This window comes from Zootoca vivipara, chromosome 2, assembly GCF_965207765.1.
Source record: "Zootoca vivipara chromosome 2, rZooViv2.hap1.1, whole genome shotgun sequence".
NCBI lineage: Eukaryota > Metazoa > Chordata > Lepidosauria > Squamata > Lacertidae > Zootoca > Zootoca vivipara.
The window spans coordinates 108,169,135-108,191,432 of NC_142584.1; the positions used below are offsets into that span (position 1 = coordinate 108,169,135).

The 22,298-nt window shown below is 45.8% G+C and overlaps 2 protein-coding genes across 3 annotated transcripts in view; one reads left to right on the forward strand and one right to left on the reverse strand.

The window, feature by feature from the left end:
- Positions 1–20,680, reverse strand: part of LOC118077457 (uncharacterized) — a 38,541-nt gene extending 17,861 nt beyond the window's left edge. The window contains exon 1 of the mRNA XM_060271166.2: positions 20,546–20,680. The gene's annotated coding sequence lies outside the window, so the exon portion shown is untranslated. The remainder of the gene's footprint in view (positions 1–20,545) is intronic.
- LOC132591683 (uncharacterized) lies at positions 1,797–21,974 on the forward strand. Of its 2 annotated transcripts, XM_060271167.2 has the most exons (3): positions 1,797–1,852; positions 7,225–8,469; positions 18,948–20,546. In XM_060271167.2, exons 1-3 carry the CDS (start codon positions 1,812–1,814, stop codon positions 20,404–20,406), a joined length of 2,745 nt encoding a protein of 914 aa, XP_060127150.2. In that variant the 5' UTR covers positions 1,797–1,811; the 3' UTR covers positions 20,407–20,546. The 2 variants fall into 2 exon arrangements, with proteins under 2 accessions (XP_060127150.2, XP_088519568.1); XM_088663442.1 differs by lacking the exons at positions 1,797–1,852; positions 7,225–8,469 and adding an exon at positions 14,357–14,448 and having other exon boundaries at positions 18,669–21,974.
- The last annotated feature ends 324 nt before the right edge of the window (positions 21,975–22,298 follow it).

Sequence of the window (22,298 nt, forward strand, 5' to 3'; positions counted from 1 at the left end):
AAAGCTCTCTGGCTCTGAAAGTGGAGATGAGCACCACACGCCATAGTCGAACTCGACTGGACTTAACCGTCCAGGGATCCTTTACCTTCTACCTATATATAAACCCTGAATGTATTGCACATCATCATCACCTTCGTTCAACCATGCAGTGGAAATAAGAGCTAAAACTGGAAGCCTGAGAGAGGGAGCCTGATTTGGTATAGTGCTGCACCTGCGTCTCCAAGGCAACAGCTGACCTGAACCATGTAGGTATGTGGTGGGGGAAGTGGACCCCCCTTTTCAGGGATCCCTCTGTTGAAGAACTTGGAGGAGTAGCAGATTCCTCGCCAGGAGGGAGAAGCTGGGCAGCCCCTCCGCACATTCCCCCGTCAGGGCCCAGGATGGAGAGGGCTCTCCAAAAGGCCACGTCTCTCTCTCACTCACTGTCAGTGTCTTGCTGGGCTTCCCTCCCCCCCCCCCACGTTGCTTCCATTCCTCCCTCAGCCCCCCCCCCAAACTTCCTCCTCCATCTGCCCCCCCCCCCCGAGCTCGGAGGGACCTACCAAGACGAGGAGGGTGAGGGGAAAGGGAGGAGGGTCTCTATCTAGACCTCTCTCGCGTCCTTCAACCCTTCCACCGAAAGATACTAACGGCGCACTCGCCGGAAGCCCGGAGCGCCCCACGGATTCCTGACGAGGGATGTGTCGCGAGGGGAGCCAGACCTGCCTTTGTTCACCTGAGAAATGGAAGCAGAACTGGCGCCGCTACCTGACCTGCATTGCAGGATCCTGGTGCGAGTCAGGAGGAGGTCTCACCCCCATAGCGGGGAGTCGGATGAGCGGTACAATGAGGGGTACATCTGCCACTGAGCTGCGCCCCTCCCCCCTCATGAGCAAAGCAAAGCCCAAGTTCATGACGACACTGGACTACCCTTTAGGGTTGTCGTAAATTACTGTTCCAAGCCCCACAAATTCGGTCTACGTTGCAGGGCTGTTGTAACGGGGACACCCCACGCCGCGGCCCTGCCTCCCCCACGTTGTGTAAGGGGTGTGAAAATGAACGGATTTCCCCCTCTCCCGGCAAGGGATTAAAAGAGGAACAGAGGGAATGTAAACTGTGCCACCTTCGTGCCCTGGAGGACTTTGTCGGAGGTTGGGGGGGGGGGCGTCTCTTTCCCTGTCGTCTCCGGGGATCAAACCTGGGACCTTCTCAGCAAAGAAACAGCATAACGGAGTTTGTTTGGAAGGAGGAGAATTTGTGTGTTCTGGGAGGGAGGCGTCACTCATTCCTCCCCATGGGTCAGTGAGCTCCGCTTCCTAGAGAGGCAGGAAGGCTTGGAGGGAGGGAGGGAGAGCCAAGGTTGGAGGGGGAGGGGCCTCCATCCACATTCCCGGAAGAGGAGCAGGTCTGCAGAGGAGGAGGGGGAAAAGGTGCAAAATATATCTATATTTTGGGGGGGGGGTGAGAGAAGGATGTGCTTTTCTCCCCCTTAATCTACAAACAGGGCAGCTGGGAAGGGAGGGCGGGATTTGGGGCGAGGTTGGGGGATGAAAGAATAGTAGGGGAGTGCCCCCTCCCCCTTCCTCCTGTTGAAGGGCTGAGGCTTGAACCGAGGCCCCAGTTCCGCGACTCTCTGCGAGATCAGGGTTCTCCCTGGCAAGAATCCCTGGGGCACTTTTGACTCCACGATTCTGGCTCCCCTTTGTGTGGAGAATCAGAGAGAGGGAGTCCATGGAAGGGGTTAAAGGAGGCGAGAGAGGCCTGAATAGAGAACCCCCCCTCCCGTCTCCCTCCTCTCCCCCCTCCCTGCTCTTCCTGCGAGGCTCCTCCGGATGGAAAGGTGGGAGCACTTGGGAGCAATTCCGCAAGAAGGGTGAGCGGCCAGGGGGGCATCTGGGCAAAGGGGACCCCCAGGGGAGGAGGGCAGAGGAAGTTAGGGGGCTGAGGGAGGAAGGGAAGCATCCCTGGGGGAGGAATCGAAGCCATCTTTGAGAAAGAGAGAAAGACTTGGGGGCTGCCTGCCTTGACTTCTTCCTCCTGCCCAGGAATCTGCCATGATTTCAAGTCGACCAGGGAGAGATCCCTGAACAGGAGGCCTGATCCACCCACCCTCTCCTCCCTTGAAGCTCAGTCCTTGCCCTGCCATAAGTCCCAGATCAGCAGCTTCATGGGGCGCTGGGGGCTGTTATAGCGAGTCAAGCCATTGGGGGAAAGAGGAAAAGGAGGAGGCCCACTTTATTATTTCCACCGTTTGAGGCTTCTGTCTTGTCAACTACAGTCTCACCCACATGCCTGTGTTTCTGTGGAGAAACATCGAAAGGGTCCCTACCCAGAGATAAGTGTGCCCAACTCCTTCTCTCCATTCCACCAGGTTTCCATTATTGCCACTATTTCAGATCTCTTAAATCTGTGGGATTTAAGGGATTGGGAAGATTGTTATGGAAATGGGTGGGGTTCCTAAGGCCCCCCCCCCGTGTAATTGTTACTACAATTGTTATTTTTATTTATTTTTTGAATCTGTTAGTCGCTTTCTCTTGCCCAGGGCAGCCCAAAGTGACTTACAACCAGTTGTTGTTGATGATGTTGTTGTTATGTTCCACGGTGACACTCCAAGGTTCTCTTTGTTGTGTTTCCTGTATTTTGGGGGGCAGAGAGAAGGCTGTTCTTAGGGCCTGCTCCACCGTGAGGGAGACTGATGCAGCCCCCTCAGGCAGCAGATGCAGAGAGGGGCAAGGAGGGGACTGAGCTGAGTGCCATTTGGCCTGCCCTGATTTAACCCTCTACCCTCTCATCCAGTGGAAGGTGCTGTCCCATTGCCAGTGTCCTAGACACAATATAGCAGCCTCGGGAATTCAGAGGTTCAGGATGATTTGGGAATGTGTGCAGTTGGTAGGACTGCATCAGGAAGATGTTGGAGGTCATGGAGGAAGGAGGAATCGAAATACAGATATTCAGCATTTTCAGAAGAGGGGGAAGAAGGGGAAAGTGTGTATATTCCTGCGTATAAGACTACTTTTTAACCCAGGAAAATCTTCTCAAAAGTCGGGGGTCGTCTTATACGCCGGGTCTTATACAGCAAGTATATCCCAAACTCTATATTTTAACTGGAAAAGTTGGGGGTTGTCTTATACGCCCAATCATCTTATACGCCGGAATATACGGATAAGACTCCCATCATCCCTGGCCATGGACCATCCTTGCTTTGGCAGGTGGTACTTTGTGTCCAACCACAACTTGAGGGTCAAAGATGCCTCACCTAAGCATAGAAGCTTCTTCTAGGGCAGCACTTCTCTCTTTTTTTTTTAAAAAAATAAACTTTATTGGAATTCAAATTAAAATACATTCACAAATACACTAAAGAAACAATAATACAGAAATAATAACATACAGAATCATATATAAGTAATAATGATAATATAACATAGATACAATATCATACAACTTCAAATATAAATAATAATAACAAATATAAATTATATATAAATAATAATAAATCATAATCGTAAAGAAATCACGAAAAAATCATACATTTAGATATTCATTCATATCAAATATCAAAATAATCAAAATACATTTCAGCTATATTCCTAATTTTCTATTTATCTTACGCCTTATTTATTCCCCTATATCTCCTCCTCCCCGTTAGACTTCCACTTATCTCCCTCTCAGGTTCTTTAATTACTGTACTCTGGCACTGCTTCCCCTCAATCCTACATATATATATCCTATAGTTCTCAAATAAATCATAGCTCACAAAAAAGAGAAAAAAAGAAGGAATTCATCATCATTCAGCTTTGTCAGCTTAAATTAAATCAGCTCAGTACGAGGCATTAGAAGTAGACCCAATATTTTACCGTGGGGCACTGTCCCTTCATGTACTCTGCAAATTTTTCCCAGTTCTGATGAAATTTCTTATTAGAATACCCTCTAATTGAATTGGTCTAAATAGCCAAATAATTTCTCCTGCCATTCCAAAATATTGGGTATTTCTTTGTTCTTCTAATAGGATGCGATCAGAGTTCTTTCAGCTGTCATGGCATACAAGAACAATGTCTCATCTGGTTTTTTAATTGTATTATCCATTATCCCCAACAGGAAAGATTCAGGGTTTTTCTTTATATTATATTTGAGTATTTTTTTTATTTCTTCAAATACTTGATTCCAAACGTTCTTTATTTCCCCACAGTGCCACCACGCATGCATAAATGTTCCCGTCTCCCTCCAGAATTTCCAACATAAATTATCCTTAGTCTTATACATTTTGTGAATTTTTACAGGGGTTAAGTGCCATCTATAAAACATTTTAATCATATTCTCCCTAATTCCCTCCGAGACTGTGAATTTCCAGGTTTGTTTCCATAGTCGTTCCCATTGATCCATTTGTATATTTCCCCCCATATCTATGGCCCATTTCGTCATCGTCTCTTTCACCATCTCATCTTTAGTCTCCCATTCAAGTTGCGTATTATACATTTAAGAAATTATTTTGTTTTCAGGCTGTAATAGATTTTTTTTCCTAATAAGGAAGGTTCCTCCAAAAATCCTTGTCTTTGTTTATGTTCATTAAATTTGCTATAAATTTGATGATATTGAATCCATCCAGTTAAATGATGTTTTATTTTCTCATATTCCTTTAATTTAAGTGTCTCGTCCTTTTCTTCTAATAAATCTTCATAATTTCCCCAATTTCTATCTGTATTTACCTTCCTTACTGTAATTATTTCCGTAGGTGACCCCCATCTGGGAGTTTTAGGTTCTAGCAATCTCTTATGTTTATTCCAGATCTTCAAAAGAGATCGTTTAATAACATGGTTATTAAATCCTTTGTGCTCTTTCACTTTATCTTCTATCTACCAGATAGGTGTGTCACCCGAATTTATTTTCGAAGCCTTCCAAATCTAATAGTTCGCTATTTTCTAATGTCAACCATTCTTTTAGCCACACAAATCCTGCAGTGTCGTGATATAGGTTGAGGTCTGGCAAAGCCAGGCCTCCCCTTTATTTAACATCAATTAGTAATTTGTATTTTATCCTTGCAGGTTTGTGATTCCAAATGAATTTTTCCATTGTTTAAAAATATTATTCCCCTTTCCCAATATTGGTATCATTTGAAAAAGGAATAACATTTTGGGAAGTATATTCATTTTTACTGCTGCAATTCTCCCTAAAAATGATAATTTTAATCGCTCCCAATTTTCCAAATATTTTTTTGCTTCTTTCCAGACTCTATTATAATTATCTTTTACTAAATTATTTGTATTGTTGGTGATCCAAATTCCAAGGTACTTTGCTTTATCCACTGCCTTCAATCCTACTTTTTCCTGTAAACGATCAATTTCTTCTTTTGTTAATTTTTTGGTCAGCATATTGGTTTTATTCATATTCAAATTAAATCCCGATAATTGTCCAAATTATTTTATTGTTTTTAATATTTGGGGAATGGTATCCATCGGCTCCTCTGTTGTAATAATGACATCATCTGCAGATGCTTTTATTTTATGGACATTTTTCCCAATTCCATTAATTTTTTCATCTTTCCTTATATTTTTAATAAGAATTCAAGGCTCAAAATGAATAAAAGTGGTGATAGGGGGCATCCCTGTCTGTTGCCTCTTTGAATAATAATTTCTCCAGATATCTCATTATTTATTATGAGTTTGGCTCTTTGAGTCTTATAGATTGCCTCTATCCCATTACATATCCCCCCCAATCCTAGAAAACTTATGCTTTTTTATAAAGATGCCTGATACTTTATCAAATGCCTTTTCAGCGTCTAATAACAAAAACACAACTTTTTAAAATTAATCTTCACATTAAGATATTCTAATATGCTTATAACGTTTCTCAGGTTGCTATGCATAGATCTTTTTGGCAGGAAGCCTGTTTGATCTTTATTAATTAATTTCCCCATTGCTTTTTTCATTCTATTAGCTAATAGATCTGCAAATATCTTATAATCATTATTTAGCAAAGAAATTGGTCTAAAAATTTTAATTTGATTATTATCTAAACCTTGCTTTGGTATCACCGCAATATATGCCTCTTCCCAAGATTTTGGAATGTCGCCTTCTTCAGTAATTTTATTCATTAGAATCCTCATAGGTTCAATCAAGATTTTTTCAATTTTTTTTATAAAATAAAGCTGACAAACCATCAGTTCCAGGTGACTTCCCAATTTTTGCTTTCCTAATTATTCTTTGTACCTCCAAAGGTGATAATGGCTCATTCAACGATTTGGTGTTTTCTTCCTCTACTCTTATTACATTTGTCATTCTTAAATATCTTTCTGTCTCCTCCTGGTTGACCATTTCCTCACTATACAATTTTGTATAAAAATGGACAAAAGAATCCTTGATTTCCTTAGGGTCCACTATCACATTCCCATCTTCTATTAGTTTGTCTACAACTCTTTCGTTCTGTTTTTTCCTCAACTGCCATGTGGGGACACAAGGTTGAGAAAGGCTGCTCTAGGGCTCTGTTATTTGTGAGTTGGTGAAACTGGATCTTAAGGGTTCTTGAGAAATTTCCCAGGGATTATGATTGGTATCTAGACCAATCTGTGGTCATCAACAGGTTTACGTAAGACACCTATCAGCCAATCACCCATTCCCACCATCCTTCTGAGTAATACCCCTCCCCACCCTCCCACTATATATAAGGGTCTGGTGACTTCTGTTTCAGTGTATCTGAAGAAGTGTGCATGCACACGGAAGCTCATACCAATGACAAACTTAGCTGGTCTCTAAGGAGATGAGCGCTGCAACCCCAGAGTCGGGCACGACTGGACCTAATGGTCAGGGGTCCCCCTTACCTTTTAAGGAGCTACTGGAAAGAATTTTTCTATTTTATTTTTATTTTTATCTAGACCCTAACACTATAAATCCAATATTCCCACACTCGGCAGGGGTGGAGGATTATTGTGCAGAGGATGAAGAACTTCAAGATGAACTTAGGACCCTGATAAATAGTGGGCAGGTTGACGGACATAAAGCAGCTCCCTTTCCTGTGACAAACCACTTTTCATAAAAAGTAAACTCCACAGTTCAACCGTATTCTAAGATAATGCTTCTTCATTAACGTTGATTAAGTGTTAAGAAAGATTGATGATTCATTACCATTATTTAACATTTCATTTGCCTTTCCTAAAAATTTGGAACATATGGAGGACAGCAGATAATGTACGAGATGTTAAAATAAGAGCAGGTGCCAATTGATGTGTCTAATATCCCTTTGTTATATTCCTAGGAAACAAATAGGATTTTCTCTCCCCCCACCCCACCCCCGTCGAAAAAAGACAGTAGAGAAGGCAGTCACATGGAGTGGGAAAAGAGAGAGGATATTTGAAAGTATGGAGTGTGGAAAGAGATTCACTGACAGTGGAACACTTAGAAAACATCAACAGACTCACACGGGGGAGAAACCATTTAAATGCATGGAGTGTGGAAAGAGCTTCACAACTATTGGAAACCGTAGAATTCATCAACGGACTCACACGGGAGAGAAACCATTTGAATGCATGGAGTGTGGAAAGAGCTTTGCTGAGAGTGGAAAACTTAGAATTCATCAACGGACTCACACTGGGGAGAAACCATTTAAATGCATGGAATGTGGAAAGTGCTTCAGTAGGAGTGGACACCTGAATGTACATCATCAGACTCACACGGGGGAGAAACCATTTAAATGCATGGAGTGTGGAAAGAGCTTCACTACTATTGGAAACCGTAGAATTCATCAACGGACTCACACGGGGGAGAAACCATTTAAATGCATGGAGTGTGGAAAGAGCTTCACTGAGAGTGGAAAACTTAGAATTCATCAACGGACTCACACGGGGGAGAAACCATTTAAATGCATGGAATGTGGAAAGTGCTTCAGTTGCAGTGGAACCCTGAATTTACATCATCAGACTCACACGGGGAAGAAACCATTTAAATGTATGGAGTGTGGAAAGAGCTTCAGTCAGAGTGGACACCTTAGAATTCATCAACGGAGTCACACAGGGGAGAAACTATTTAAGTGCATGGAATGTGGAAAGAGCTTCACTGAAAATGGAACACTTAGAATTCATCAACGGACTCACACAGGAGAGAAACCATTTGAATGCATGGAATGTGGAAAGAGCTTCAGTGAGAGTGGACACCTTAGAAGCCACCAACGGAGTCACACAGGGGAGAAACCATTTAAATGTATGGAGTGTGGAAAGAGCTTCAGTCAGAGTGGACACCTTAGAATTCATCAACGGAGTCACACAGGGGAGAAACCATTTAAATGCATGGAATGTGGAAAGAGCTTCAGTGATAGTGGAAACCTTAGAAAACATCAACGGACTCACACGGGGGAGAAACCATTTAAATGTATGGAGTGTGGAAAGAGCTTCAGTCAGAGTGGACACCTTAAAATTCATCAACGGAGTCACACGGGGGAGGACCCATTTAAATGCATGGAGTGTGGAAAGAGCTTTCGTCAGAGTGGAGACCTTAGAAAACATCAGCAAACTCATACAGGGAAGTAACAGTATAATTTCTAGGGAAGTGGACAGAGGATCAGTTGAAGTGGAGGAAGAAAAAGAAGAAGAAGAAGAGTTTGGATTTGATATCCCGCTTTATTACTACCCGAAGGAGTCTCAGAGCGGCTAACATTTTCCTTTACCTTCCTCCTCCACAACAAACTACTGTGTCTGTTCGTTAAATCTCCTTACAGTTGTCAGTCATTTTTCAATTGGAGTTCGCACCGAAAGTGACCACTCTCCTCTATTGCTGACCATCCAATGTGAATCCGATACTAAGGTATCGCAATCTAGTCACTCCGATCACTCCTCTTACAACGTCCTTAAACGGATTAGGTGGTCAAACGAATCTGAGGGGGCGATTACTAAACTCTTGACTTCTGATAGAATGTTACTCTTGAGAGCTTCCCTTATTAACTCTGACTCGCCATATGCAGCACTCTCAACCTATTCGCAAATGATAGATCAGTGTGATACAATAGCTAAACCTATAATTGCTACCCCCTCTAATCGTCTTTCTTGGTTTGATCGGGAATGTTATACAGCGAAAAGATGGCTTAGAATAGCCTTCAGTGACTTTTGCAAAAAGAGTGATGAGATAAGCAAAACAACTTACTTTGTTAGTAGGAAGATATACAACGAACTTATAGTCAGGAAAAAAATGCATATTATCTAAAAGAAATGGTCACGTTTAATTATCGCTATAAATTCGAATGACCATAAAACATTCTGGCAAATAACCTCCGGTCATCTAAATAATAATCTATTTCCTACTGCCCCTACTATTTCCCAACAATCCTGGGTCGATTATTACAGCAACAAACACTCTGAGAGGTGAGTGGTGCTGAGAGACTTCAGAGAAGTATGACTAGCCGAAGGTCTCCCAGCAGCTGCATGTCCCGGTTCCCCAGATTACGAGTCTACCGCTCTTAACCACTACACCACAGTGGCTCTCTGGAAGTCTTAAAAACCATCGGGTAATAGCTGTAAGAGTGGAAACTCTACAAGGCATCAATTAACTCAAAGAAGAGAAATGGTTTAAATAGAAGGATTGTAGATTCTGCTTTGGTTATTATGGAACACTTTTTAGAGTGTAGAACCTGTTTCTCTCAGAGTTGACACTTTCACATCAATAACAGGAAATCAATCTTAAATGCATGCAGCGTATTTGAGTTTCTGTTGTTTGCATGTAACACTGTCTAGACATGCTTTAAAAGTAATGAGGGTAACATTTCACAAAAGTAAGCATAATATAATATTTAATGTACTGTTAGATAGGGAGGGGGAGTGTGTGAGTCTGGAGCACAGGTGTCAAACCCAAGGTCCGCGGGCCAAATCCGGCCCGCCAGACCTCCTCATGTGGCCCGCCGAGCGCCCCAGCCAGCAGGACCCAGCAGCGGGACCTTGCTGCTGAAGCGCTGCGCCGACAAACAGGCCGCTATCTGGAGGCGCGCGGGGAGCGCTCCGCTTGGAGACTACAGCTCCCAGGGGCTCCTTTCAGGAAACCGATCTCGCCTGTTACTCTCGCGAGATGGCCCGCCGCCGCTCCCTTCCCCAACCCCACCTCTCGCAACTTCGCGCTCGCTTTCGGCGCGGTGGTTGAATGTGGGGCGGGGTGGTGGCGGCGATGGCAACGCGCTCCGCTGCCGCGTCGTCTCCTCCGACGAAGCTGTCCTTGTCGCCGTTCGTCCGGAAGCTCCGTAAGTCCTCCAAAGCCCCTCTCCCTTTCTGGCTAGAGGAGACAAGCGCGCTGGAGCCGCAGCCGTGGCTTCCAGGGGCGCCGGAATGAGCGGCAGAGGCAGGGCTGGCTGCTGCTTCTCCCTCTCGCTCGCTCGCTCGCTCTGAACTACCCAATGAAGGGTTGCTTCACTTGGAAGGATCAAAAGAGCAGCGAGGGGTGTGGGAAGGGAGGGGTGTGGGAGAAATGCAACAGTGGAGAAACTGAGGTCGGGCTGCCTTTAAATGGGAGTTTTTTAAAAAAAGGTTTCAATCCAAGTAGGGGGGGGGGGGGAGAAGGAAAAAAATCAACTCCTCCTGATTCCCGAGGAAATCAGAAGCAGATTTCAAGACATTTAATCACACACAGGGTGTCACTCTTGTGTGTGTGTGTGTGTGTGTGTGCGTTAAGCTTTTCAAAATCTGCTTCACCCAACAAGGACAGCGAATTTGGGTTTCCTGTAAATTTCCCAAATGGAGAGGGATTGATTGGCGAAAAAGGGGAGGGGGAAGGGGTGGGCGGCTAGCAAAGGAGCAGAGAAGAATGGCATATTATCTGGCAGGGGAGGGGTGGCAGGAGGGAGGCAGCCCTCCATTCCTCCCTGGATAGTTTATATAGATCAGGGGTGGCCAACTCCAGAGAGACTGCTTGAGTTGTTGAGCTTTTTTTAGGGAGATATATGGTCCGTTTTCTGAGGAACGAACAGAAGCAGCCACTAACGTTATGGAAAGGGTTAAACTCCAGCTTCACTTCCGCACAGGGAGAGGGGGCGGGGCCAGAAGGGCAGAGCCTCGCAGGGATCGACCAATAGACTAACTTGAAGGCTGCAGCTAGCTGCAACAGAATATTCTAAAGTAGAGCGGTTTGAGAATTTCGTTGAATATAAAACATTTTTACTTGTCCTAGATACCTGCGTGCTTTGCTGATTACTGGATCCATGGTCCCTTGTGTTCACATTAATGTTTGCATATCGTATGACTTATGAGGCTCAACCCAAGGCTGCCCTTCCACACCCATTTATACAAACCTAAGCTCCATTGGGTATTAAAGATACATAGGCTTGCAGTGCAGAGAATTCTTACATTTGCCCTCTGCTCCATGAAGCGCCAGAGCAGGAGCCCCACCCAGCCCCCTTCTGCCCCCCCCAACCAGCAGGAATGAGGAAGGGCTGAAGGCTTCCTCACTCAGCCCCACACCCAAGCCCCTCTCCCCAGAGAACCCTGTGAGGCGCAGGGGGATGATGGGGGACCCTTGTAAATCCATCTTCCTGAACAGCAGCTCCAAGCGTTTGACAATATTTGTATGTTAAAAAAAATACTGTCTGTTACCAAAAATCATTTTTCAATAAATTGTACAATAATTGTACATTTGAATATCTACTTGCCATTATTCTGACTATGTTTCTGCTTTCAGAGCTAGTTATTACTTACATTATTACAAAAAACAGTAATAATTGAATGCAGTGACAATAATTTATGATAATAAAGAGTGGACACATAGTCCTACAGATGCAACCGGCCCTTTGTGGGTGACCAAACTGCTGATGCGGCCCCCGATGAATTTGAGTTTGACACCCCTGGTCTGGAGTGTTTCTTCTGAATGAGGATTGACTGAGAGTGAGCTGGTTTTGGTGTTTGGTGGAGGGAGTTGGAAATGTTTGTATCCGGGAATGGAGAGTTGCACAAAGTGGAGCTGAGACTGGTGGTGTTGCTTTGGAAGCAGAGTTGGTTAGATTAATATTATAGGAACAGCAGCATAACTCCCACTGTTATAATTGCAATAATGGAACCATGAAGACACAGAAAGATTGATAGCACCTACTTATATGCCCAAGGTAATCTTTCAACCCTCATCTATTGTTTTGATATATGGATATACTAGCTGGCCCTGCACGCGTTGCTTTGTGTTAGTCTGTGAAATTGAGGGTAATAGCCCCCCTTCAGATCCCCCTGAGCCTCAGAGTCGCCCTGAGTCGAGGCGAGACACTGTGGAGAGGGCAGGTTTCATCCCTGTGTCTCCCCCCACCCTGTTCTGACCCATTACTTATCCTTGCCCTCTATTTGCCCCCCCCCACCTCCACTTGGCCTAGTCTGGAAAGCGGCCTAGTCTGCAAAGCCGAGGTGAGATATTGTGGAGAGGGCAGGTTTCATCCCTGTGTCTCCCCCCACCCTGTTCTGACCCATTATGTATCCCTGCCCTCTATTCACCCCCCCCACCTCCACTTGGCCTAGTCTGGAAAGCGGCCTAGTCTGCAATGCCGAGGTGAGATATGTCGGTTTTTTGGTGGGGTTTTTTTGGGGGGGTAGTGGTGCTAAATGGTAAAGTAAAAACCCCTTGCCGTGCCCCCAAGTGCGTTGCTGTGGGTTCCCCCCCCCCCAAGGCCTGTCAGGTGCCTACATAAAACAAAGGCCTAGATAATGGCCACCTTGGTGTTTTCAGTTGTTTGGTTGATGGTGATGTCATTTGGTTTGTGGGTGTGGCTTAGATTTCACAGGACGGGAGGGGGTGTACTGTGGGAGGAATTCCACTTGAGGGCGCTGTTTGAGTTGGTGGAAAACCAGGTCTGTACCTGCGCAGGTGTGCTATTTGAGGGATTTTTGCCCCCAACAACGCGCAGGGAGTGGCCTGGATCGTTGTGTCCAAATTTCAGGACGATCAGTCAAGCGGTTATGGAGAAAAGTGGAACCCAGGATTTCACAATTTTTACATTTATATATATTTAGATTATTATTATTATTATTATTATTATTATTATTATTCTGGGCGGCTCCCAACAGAAAAACATGATAAAATGGGGCTGCCTTCAAATGTCTTCTAAACATCAGATAGTTGTTTATTTCCTCAGAGAGCAGGTGCCACTACCAAGAAGGCCCTCTGCCTTGTTCCTTGTAACCTCACTTCCAGAAGGCCCTTGGAGCTGGACCTGAGTGTCCAGGCTGAATGATGGGGGTGGAGATGCTCCTTCAGGTGTACTAGGCCAAGGCCAGTCAGGGCTTTAAAGGTCAGCACCAAAACTTTGAATTGTGCTCGGAAACATACTGGGAGCCAATGTAGGTTTTTCAGGACCGGAGTTATATGGCCTCGGCAGCCGCTCCCAGTGAACTTCACTGGCCTTTTCCTTCAACCTGCAATGTTCCAGGAAAGGATCTTAATCACCTGGGACTTGGAGTCACCGAACAGTCAAGCAATTTCAGTAAGCCTAAATGGCCTCGGTCCATTATACCTAAAGGAGCGTCTCCACCCCCATCGTTCTGGCAACAGCTGACCTGAGCCATGTAGGGGGGGTAGTGGACCCCCCTTTTCAGGGATCCCTCTGTCGAAGAACTTGGAGGAGTAGCAGATTCCTCGCCAGGAGGGAGAAGCCAGGGCAGCCCCTCCGCACATTCCCCCGCCAGCATCCAGTAGGGAGAGGACTCGCCACAAAAGGCCATGTCTCTCTCTCTTACTCGCTGCCAATGTCCTGCTGGGCGAGCAGGGAGGGAAGAGACGGAGGGGGTCTCACCCTCCCCCCTCATGAGCAAAGCCCAAATTCAAACACCAGGTCCTATTTTTAAAAGACACCCATAATGACGACACTGGACTACCCTTTAGGGTTGTCGTAAATTACTGTTCCAAGCCCCACAAATCCGATGTACTTTGCAGGGCTGTTGTAACGGGGACACCCCACGCCACGGCCCTGCCTCCCCCACGTTGTGTAAGGGGTGTGAAAATGAACGGACCTCCCCCCTCCACCGGCAACGGATTAAGAGAGGAAAAGAGGGAATATAAACTGTGCCACCTTCGTGCCCGGAGGACTTTTTCGGAGGTTGGGGGGGGGGGTTCCCTGCCGGCTCCGGGGATCGAACCTGGGACCTTAGAATCATAGAATGATAGCGTTGGAAGAGACCACAAGGGCCATCCAGTCCAACCCCCTGCCAAGCAGGAAACACCATCAAAGAATTCTTGAAATATGCCTCTCAAGCCTCTGCTTAAAGACCTCCAAGAAGGAGACTCCACCACATTCCTTGGTAGCAAATTCCACCTTCTCAGCAAAGAAACAGCATAACTGAGCTTGTATGGAAGGAGGATAATTTGTACGTTCCGGGAGGGAGGGGTCTTTCATTCCTCCCTATGAGTCAGTGAGCTCCGCTTCCTAGAGAGGCAGGAAGGTTTGGAGAGAGGAAGGGAAAGCCAAGGTTGGAGCGGGAGGGGCCTCCATCCACATTCCCGGAAGAGGAGCAGGTCTGCAGAGGAGGAGGGAAAAAAGGTTCAAAATATATCTATATATTGTGGGGGCGGGTGAGAGAAGGATGTGCTTTTCTCCCCCTTAATCTACAAACAGGGCAGCTGGGAAGGGAGGGCAGGATTTGGGGCGAGGTGGGAGGATGAAAGGAAAGTAGGGGAGTGCCCCTCCCCCTTCCTCCTGTTGAAGGGCTGAGACTTGAACTGAGGCCCCAGTTCCGCGCATCTCTAGGAGTTCCGGGTTCTCCCTGGCAAGAATCCCTGGGGCGCTTTTGAATCCACGATCCTGGTTCCCCTTTGTGTGGAGAATTAGAGTCCATGGAAGGGGTTAAAGGAAGCGATAGAGGCCTGGATAGAGACCCCCGTCTCCCTCATCTCCCCCCTCCCTGCTCTTCCTGCGAGGCTCCTCCTGCCTCCGGATGAAGAGGTGGGAGCGCTTGGGAGAGATTTGGCAAGAAGGGTGAGCCTCCCAGGGGGGCCTCTGGGCAAAGGGGAAACTCGGGGGTGGAGGAATGAGAGCAGAGGAAGTTAGGGGGCTGAGGGAGGAAGGGAAGCATCCCTGGGAGAGGAATCGAAGCCACCTTGGAGAAAGAGAGAGAGACTTGGGGGCTGCCTGCCTTGATTTCTCCCTCCGGCCCAGGAATCTGCCATGACTTCCAAGTCGACCAGGGAGAGATCCCTGAACAGGAGGCCTGATCCACCCACCCTCTCCTCCCTTGAAGCTCAGTCCTTGCCCTGCCATAAGTCCCAGATCAGCAGCTTCCTGGGGCGCTGGGGGCTGTTATAGCGAGTCAAGCCATTGGGGGAAAGAGGAAAGGGAGGAAGCCCACTTTATTATTTCCGCCCTTTGAGGCTTCTGCCTTGTCAACTACAGCCTAACCCACATGCCTGTGTTTCTGTGGAGAAACACCGAAAGGGTCCCTACCCAGAGATAACTGTGCCCAACTCCTTCTCTCCATTCCACCAGGTTTCCATTATTGCCACTATTTCAGATCTCTTAAATCTGTAGGATTTAAGGGATTGGGAAGATTGCTATGAAAATGGGTGGGGTTCCTCCCCTCCCCAGCCTGTGTAATTATTACTACAATTGTTATTTTTATTTATTTTATGAATCTGTTAGTTGCTTTCTCTTGCCCAGGGCAGCCCAAAGTGACTTACCAGCAATTGGTGGTGCTGCTGTTGTTGTTATATTCTATGGTGACACTCCAAGGTTGTCTTTGTTATGTTTCCTGTATTTTGGGGGGCAGGGAGAAGGCTGTTCTTAGGACCTGCTCCACCGTGAGGGAGACTGATGCAGCCCCCTCCGGCAGCAGATGCAGAGAGGGGCAAGGAGGGGACTGAGCTGAGTGCCATTTGGCCTGCCCTGATTTAACCCTCTACCCTCTCATCCAGTTGAAGGGGCTGTCCCATTGCCAGTGTCCTAGACACAACATAGCAGCCTCGGGAAGTCAGAGGTTCAGGATGATTTGGGAATGTGTGCAGTTGGTAGGACTGCATCAGGAAGATGGTGGAGGTCATGGAGGAATCGAAATACAGATATTCAGCATTTTCAGAAGAGGGGGAAGTAGGGGAAAGTGTGTCCAACTAGATAAGACTCCCATCATCCCTGGCCATGGGCCATCCTTGCTTTGGCAGGTGGTACTTTGTGTCCAACCACATCTGGAGGGTCAGAGATGCCTCACCTCATCATAGAAGGTTCCTCTAGGGCAGCATTTCTCAACCTTGGATCCCCAGATCTTCTTGGACTGCAACTTCCATAAACACTGACCATTGGCCCTGATGGCTGGGAATGATGGGAATTGAAGTCACACAACATCTGGGGACCCAAGGTCGAGAAAGGCTGCTCTAGGGCTCAGTGTTATTTGGCAGTTAGTGAAACTGGATCTTAAGGGTTCTTGAGAAATTTCCCAGGGATTATGATTGGTATCTAGACCAATCAGCGGTCGTCAACAGGTTTACCACACCTATCAGCCAATCACCCATTCCCACCACCCTTTGCGTAATACCCCTCCCCACCCTCCCACTATATATAAGGGTCTAGTGACTTCTGTTTCAGTGTATCTGACGAAGTGTGCATGCACACGGAAGCTCATACCAATGACAAACTTAGTTGGTCTCTAAGGAGATGAGCGCCGCAACCCCAGAGTTGGGCACGACTGGACCTAATGGTCAGGGGTCCCCTTTACCTTTTAAGGAACTACTGGAAGGAATTTTTCTATTTTATTTTTATCTAGACCCTAACACTATAAATCAAATGTGCTCACACTGGCAGGGGTGGAGGATTATTGTACAGAGGATGAACTTAGGACCCTGATGAATAGTGGGCAGGTTCATGGACATAGACCAGCTCCCTTTCCTGTGAGAAACCACTTTTTATAAAAAGTAAACCCCACAGTTCAACTGTATTCTAAGATAATACTGCTTCATTAACGTTGATTAAGGGTTAGGAAATTCTGATGATTGTTGTTGTTCAGTCGTTTAGTCGTGTCCGACTCTTCGTGACCCCATGGACCAGAGCACGCCAGGCACTCCTGTCTTCCACTGCCTCCCGCAGTTTGGTCAAACTCATGTTCGTAGCTTCCAGAACACTGTCCAACCATCTCGTCCTCTGTTGTCCCCTTCTCCTAGTGCCCTCAATCTTTCCCAACATCAGGGTCTTTTCCAAGGATTCTTCTCTTCTCATGAGGTGGCCAAAGTATTGGAGCCTCAGCTTCACGATCTGTCTTTCCAGTGAGCACTCAGGGCTGATTTCCTTCAGAATGGATAGGTTTGATCTTCTTGTAGTCCATGGGACTCTCAAGAGTCTCCTCCAGCACCATAATTCAAAAGCATCAATTCTTCGGCGATCAGCCTTCTTTATGGTCCAGCTCTCACTTCCCTACATCACTACTGGGAAAACCATAGCTTTAACTATACGGACCTTTGTAGGCAAGGTGATGTCTCTGCTTTTTAAGATGTTGTCTCAGTTTGTCATTGCTTTTCTCCCAAGAAGCAGGCGTCTTTTAATTTTGTGACTGCTGTCACCATCTGCAGTGATCAAAGAGCCCAAGAAAGTAAAATCTCTCACTGCCTCCATTTCTTCCCCTTCTATTTGCCAGGTGATGGGACCAGTAGCCATGATCTTGGTTTTTTTGATGTTGAGCTTCAGACCATATTTTGCGCTCTCCTCTTTCACCCTCATTAAAAGGTTCTTTAATTCCTCCTCACTTTCTGCCATCAAGGTTGTGTCATCTGCATACCTGAGGTTGTTGATATTTCTTCCGGCAATCTTAATTCCGGCTTGGGATTCATCCAGTCCAGCCTTTCGCATGATGAATTCTGCATATAAGTTAAATAAGCAGGGAGACAATATACAACCTTGTCGTACTCCTTTCCCAGTTTTGAACCAATCAGTTGTTCCATATCCAGTTCTAACTGTAGCTTCTTGTCCCACATAGAGATTTCTCAGGAGATAGATGAGGTGTTCAGGCACTCCCATTTCTTTAAGAACTTGCCATAGTTTGCTGTGGTCGACACAGTCAGAGGCTTTTGCATAGTCAATGAAGCAGAAGTAGACGTTTTTCTGGAACTCTCTAGCTTTCTCCATAATCCAGCGCATGTTTGCTATTTGGTCTCTGGTTCCTCTGCCCCTTCAAAATCCAGCTTGCACTTCTGGGAGTTCTCGGTCCATATACTGCCTAAGCGTGCCTTGTAGAATTTTAAGCATAACCTTGCTAGCGTGTGAAATGAGCGCAATTGTGCGGTAGTTGGAGCATTCTTTGGCACTGCCCTTCTTTGGAATTGGGATGTAGACTGATCTTCTCCAATTCTCTGGCCATTGCTGAGTTTTCCAAACTTGCTGGCATATTGGGTGTAGCACCTTAACAGTATCATCTTTTAAATTTTAAATAGTTCAGCTGGAATATCATCACTTCCACTGGCCTTGTTATTAGCAGTGCTTTCTAAAGGCCCATTTGACTTCACTCTACAAGATGTCTGGCTCAAGGTCAGCAACCACACTACCTGGGGTGTACGAGACCTCCATATCTTTCTGGTATAATTCCTCTGTGTATTCTTGCCACCTCTTCTTGATGTCTTCTGCTTCTGTTAGGTCCTTATCACTTTTGCATTACCATTATTTAACATTATTTCATTTGCCTTTCCTAAAAATTTGAAACACATAGAGGACAGGAGATAATGTACGAGATGTTAAAATAAGAGCAGGTGCTAATTGATGTGTCTAATATTCCTTTGTTCTCTTCCTAGAAAACAAATAGGATTTTCTCTCCCGCCACCCCCGTCGAAAAAAGGCAGTGGAGAAGGGAGTCAAAATTCTGGTGGGCCATGTCCAATGGGAATAACGAAGAAACCATTTAAATACATGGAGTGTGAAAAGAGAGAGGATAAACAATTTGAAAGTATGGAGTGTGGAAAGAGCTTCACTGATAGTGGAACACTTAAAATTCATCAATGGAGTCACACAGGGGAGAAACCATTTAAATGCATGGAGTGCGGAAAGAGCTTCACTACTATTGGAAACCATAGAATTCATCAACGGACTCACCTGGGGGAGAAACCATTTAAATGTATGGAGTGTGGAAAGAGCTTCAGTCAGAGTGGAAGCCTGAATTTACATCATCAGACTCACACGGGGAAGAAACCATTTAAATGTATGGAGTGTGGAAAGAGCTTCAGTGGTAGTGGACACCTTAGAAGCCATCAACGGATTCACACGGGGGAGAAACCATTTAAATGCATGGAGTGTGGAAAGAGCTTCAGTCACAGTGGAACACTTAGAATTCATCAACGGAGTCACACAGGGGAGAAACCATTTAAGTGCATGGAGTGCGGAAAGAGCTTCACTGATAGTGGAACACTTAAAATTCATCAACGGAGTCACACGGGGGGGAAACCATTTGAATGCATGGAATGTAGAAAGTGCTTCAGTGGGAGTGGAACCCTGAATTTACATCATCAGACTCACATGGGGAAGAAACCATTTAAATGTATGGAGTGTGGAAAGAGCTTCAGACAGAGTGGACACCTTAGAATTCACCAACGGAGTCACACGGGGGAGAAACCATTTAAGTGCATGGAGTGTGGAAAGAGCTTCACTGAGAGTGGACACCTTAGAATTCATCAACGGTCTCACACAGGGGAGAAACCATTTCAATGCATGGAATGTGGAAAGAGCTTCAGTCAGAGTGGACACCTTAGAATTCATCAACGGAGTCACACGGGGGAGAAACCATTTAAGTGCATGGAATGTGGAAAGAGCTTCACTGATAGTGGAACACTTAAAATTCATCAACGGAGTCACACGGGGGAGAAACCATTTAAATGCATGGAGTGTGGAAAGAGCTTCACTACTATTGGAAACCGTATAAATCATCAACGGACTCACACAGGGGAGAAACCATTTGAATGCATGGAATGTGGAAAGAGCTTCACTGAGAGTGGAAAACTTAGAATTCATCAACGGTCTCACACGGGGGAGAAACCATTTAAATGCCTGGAATGTGGAAAGAGCTTCAGTCAGAGTGGACACCTTAGAATTCATCAACGGAGTCACACGGGGGAGAAACCATTTAAGTGCATGGAGTGCGGAAAGAGCTTCACTGATAGTGGAACACTTAGAATTCATCAACGGAGTCACACAGGAGAGAAACCATTTGAATGCATGGAATGTGGAAAGAGCTTCAGTGAGAGTGGAAACCTTAGAAAACATCAACGGACTCACACAGGGGAGAAACCATTTAAATGCATGGAATGTGGAAAGTGCTTCAGTGGGAGTGGAAGCCTGAATTTACATCATCAGACTCACACGGGGAAGAAACCATTTAAATGTATGGAGTGTGGAAAGAGCTTCAGTGATAGTGGAGACCTTAGATGCCATCAACGGACTCACACGGGGGAGAAACCATTTAAATGCATGGAATGTGGAAAGAGCTTTAGTCAGAGTGGAGTTCTTAGAAAACATCAACAAACTCATACAGGGAAGTAACAGTATACTGTGTTTCCCCTATTTTACGACGTAGTCATAAAATAAGCCATAGCAGGATTTTTAAGCATTTGTGAAATATTAGGCATACCCCGAAAACAAGCTATATTCCTGAGCCCCGCAGAGCGAGACCGCCAAGCACCCCAGCCAGCTGCCTCCAGGATCCAGCAACAGCAAAGGCTTCCTCTGTCCCCTTGTTTTTTGGGTTGATGAGTTGGTATGGAGAGCAGACGGCAGAAAGAGTGTGTGTGTGTGTGTGAGAGAGAGAGAGAGAGAGAGAGAGAGAGAGAGAGAGAGAGAGAGAGAGAGAGGAGAAAACAAGCCCTCCCTTGCCGATCAGGGGGTGGGAGAACGGTCCCAGATTCTCAAGGTTCCCCCTCCGAGTTTAATGGGTGTTTGGCAGCGGCACCCCAAGTCCACCAATGTGAGCAAGATGAGAAGCGTGAGAGCTGTGGAATGCCGTCCTGCAACTGTTGAAATTACCATTGTAATTTCTCCTCCCTGCTCTGTTGCCTCGCTCGCTTTCTCACTTCCGCGAACCTTCCCCGCCCCATCCTTCTTTATTACTCTCCCTTTTCAGCGGTCCTCTTTCAGCGGTCCTCTTTCCCTCTCTGCCCCCCCCCCCGCACTCCGGTGTCTGATTAAACGAGAAGGAAGTTTGGGAGTGAAGGCTGTGAAGCTCTCCCTTTAAGAGGCAGCCTGCAATGACTAATTGTTGAAATTGCCATTGCAGGCTGCCTCTTAAAGGGAGAGCTTTGCAGCCTCCACTCCCACACTTCCTTCTCATTTAATCAGACACTGGAGCGCAGGTGAGCGAGGCAACAGAGCAGAGCAGGGAAGGGACGTTTGTTCAAGTGGGCGGGGGAGGAAACCCATCTGATCGCTTCTCGGAGTCGTTCAAAGCCACAGCGTCCCCTGGTAAAAGGCTGAGATTTCTTCACCAGCCCTGTCTACTTGCTACAGCCTTTCACTTTCTTCCCCCAGTGTCCTACCAGGTTGGCCCCTGATCCTGTTATGGCACTTGGTAGGTCTTTATTGGGCGGGTGATGAGACAACTTTATAGGGACAGGAAAAGGCAGGATCTTCCTAAAACTTTCTTTCTTTCTTTCTTTCTTTCTTTCTTTCTTTCTTTCTTTCTTTCTTTCTTTCTTTCTTTCTTCTGCTGCCTCTGTGCAGCAGGAGGTGGTAGGCGCCCAGAACCATATGGTACTTAAGGTAATAAAAAAATAAAACACCCCCTGAAAATAAGCCATATGCTTATTTTATTGAGTAAAATAAATATAAGATGGTGTCTTAAAATAGGGGAAACACGGTAAATGCTAGGGAAGTGGACAGAGGTTCAGTTGAAGTGGAAGTCTTACGAACCATTAAAAAAAACTCTGAGGGGTAAGAGCTGTAAGAGTAGAAACTCTACAAGCCATCAATTAACACAAAGAAGGGAATTAGGTTAAATAGAAGGATTGTAGATTCTGCTTTGGTTATTATGGAACACTTTTTAGTGTGTAGAACCTGTTTCTCTCAGAGTTGACACTTTCTCTCACATCAATAACAGGAAATCAATCTTAAATGCATGCAGCGTATGTGAGCTGTTGTTTGTATGTAACATTGTCTAGACATGTTTTAAAAGTAATGAGGGTAACATTTCACAATAGTAAGCATAATATAATATTTAATATACTGTTAGATAGGAAGGGGAGTGTGTGAGTCTGGAGTGTTGCTTCTGAATGAGGATGGACTGAGAGTGAGCTGGTTTTGGTGTTTGGTGGAGGGAGTTGGAAATGTTTGTATCTGGGAATGGAGAGTTGCACAAAGTGGAGCTGAGATTGGTGGTGTTGCTTTGGAAGCAGAGTTAGATTAATATTTTAGGAGCAGCAACATAACTCACACTGTTATAA

Coding starts and splice junctions, on each gene's coding strand:
- LOC132591683 (XM_060271167.2), top strand. CDS start 1,812: ATGGAAAGGTGGGAGCACTTGGGAGCAATTCCGCAAGAAGG. Junction 1,853..7,224: donor GGAGCAATTCCGCAAGAAGG/GTGAGCGGCCAG, acceptor TTATATTCCTAG/GAAACAAATAGGATTTTCTC. Junction 8,470..18,947: donor GGAGACCTTAGAAAACATCA/GCAAACTCATAC, acceptor TGGAAACCATAG/AATTCATCAACGGACTCACC.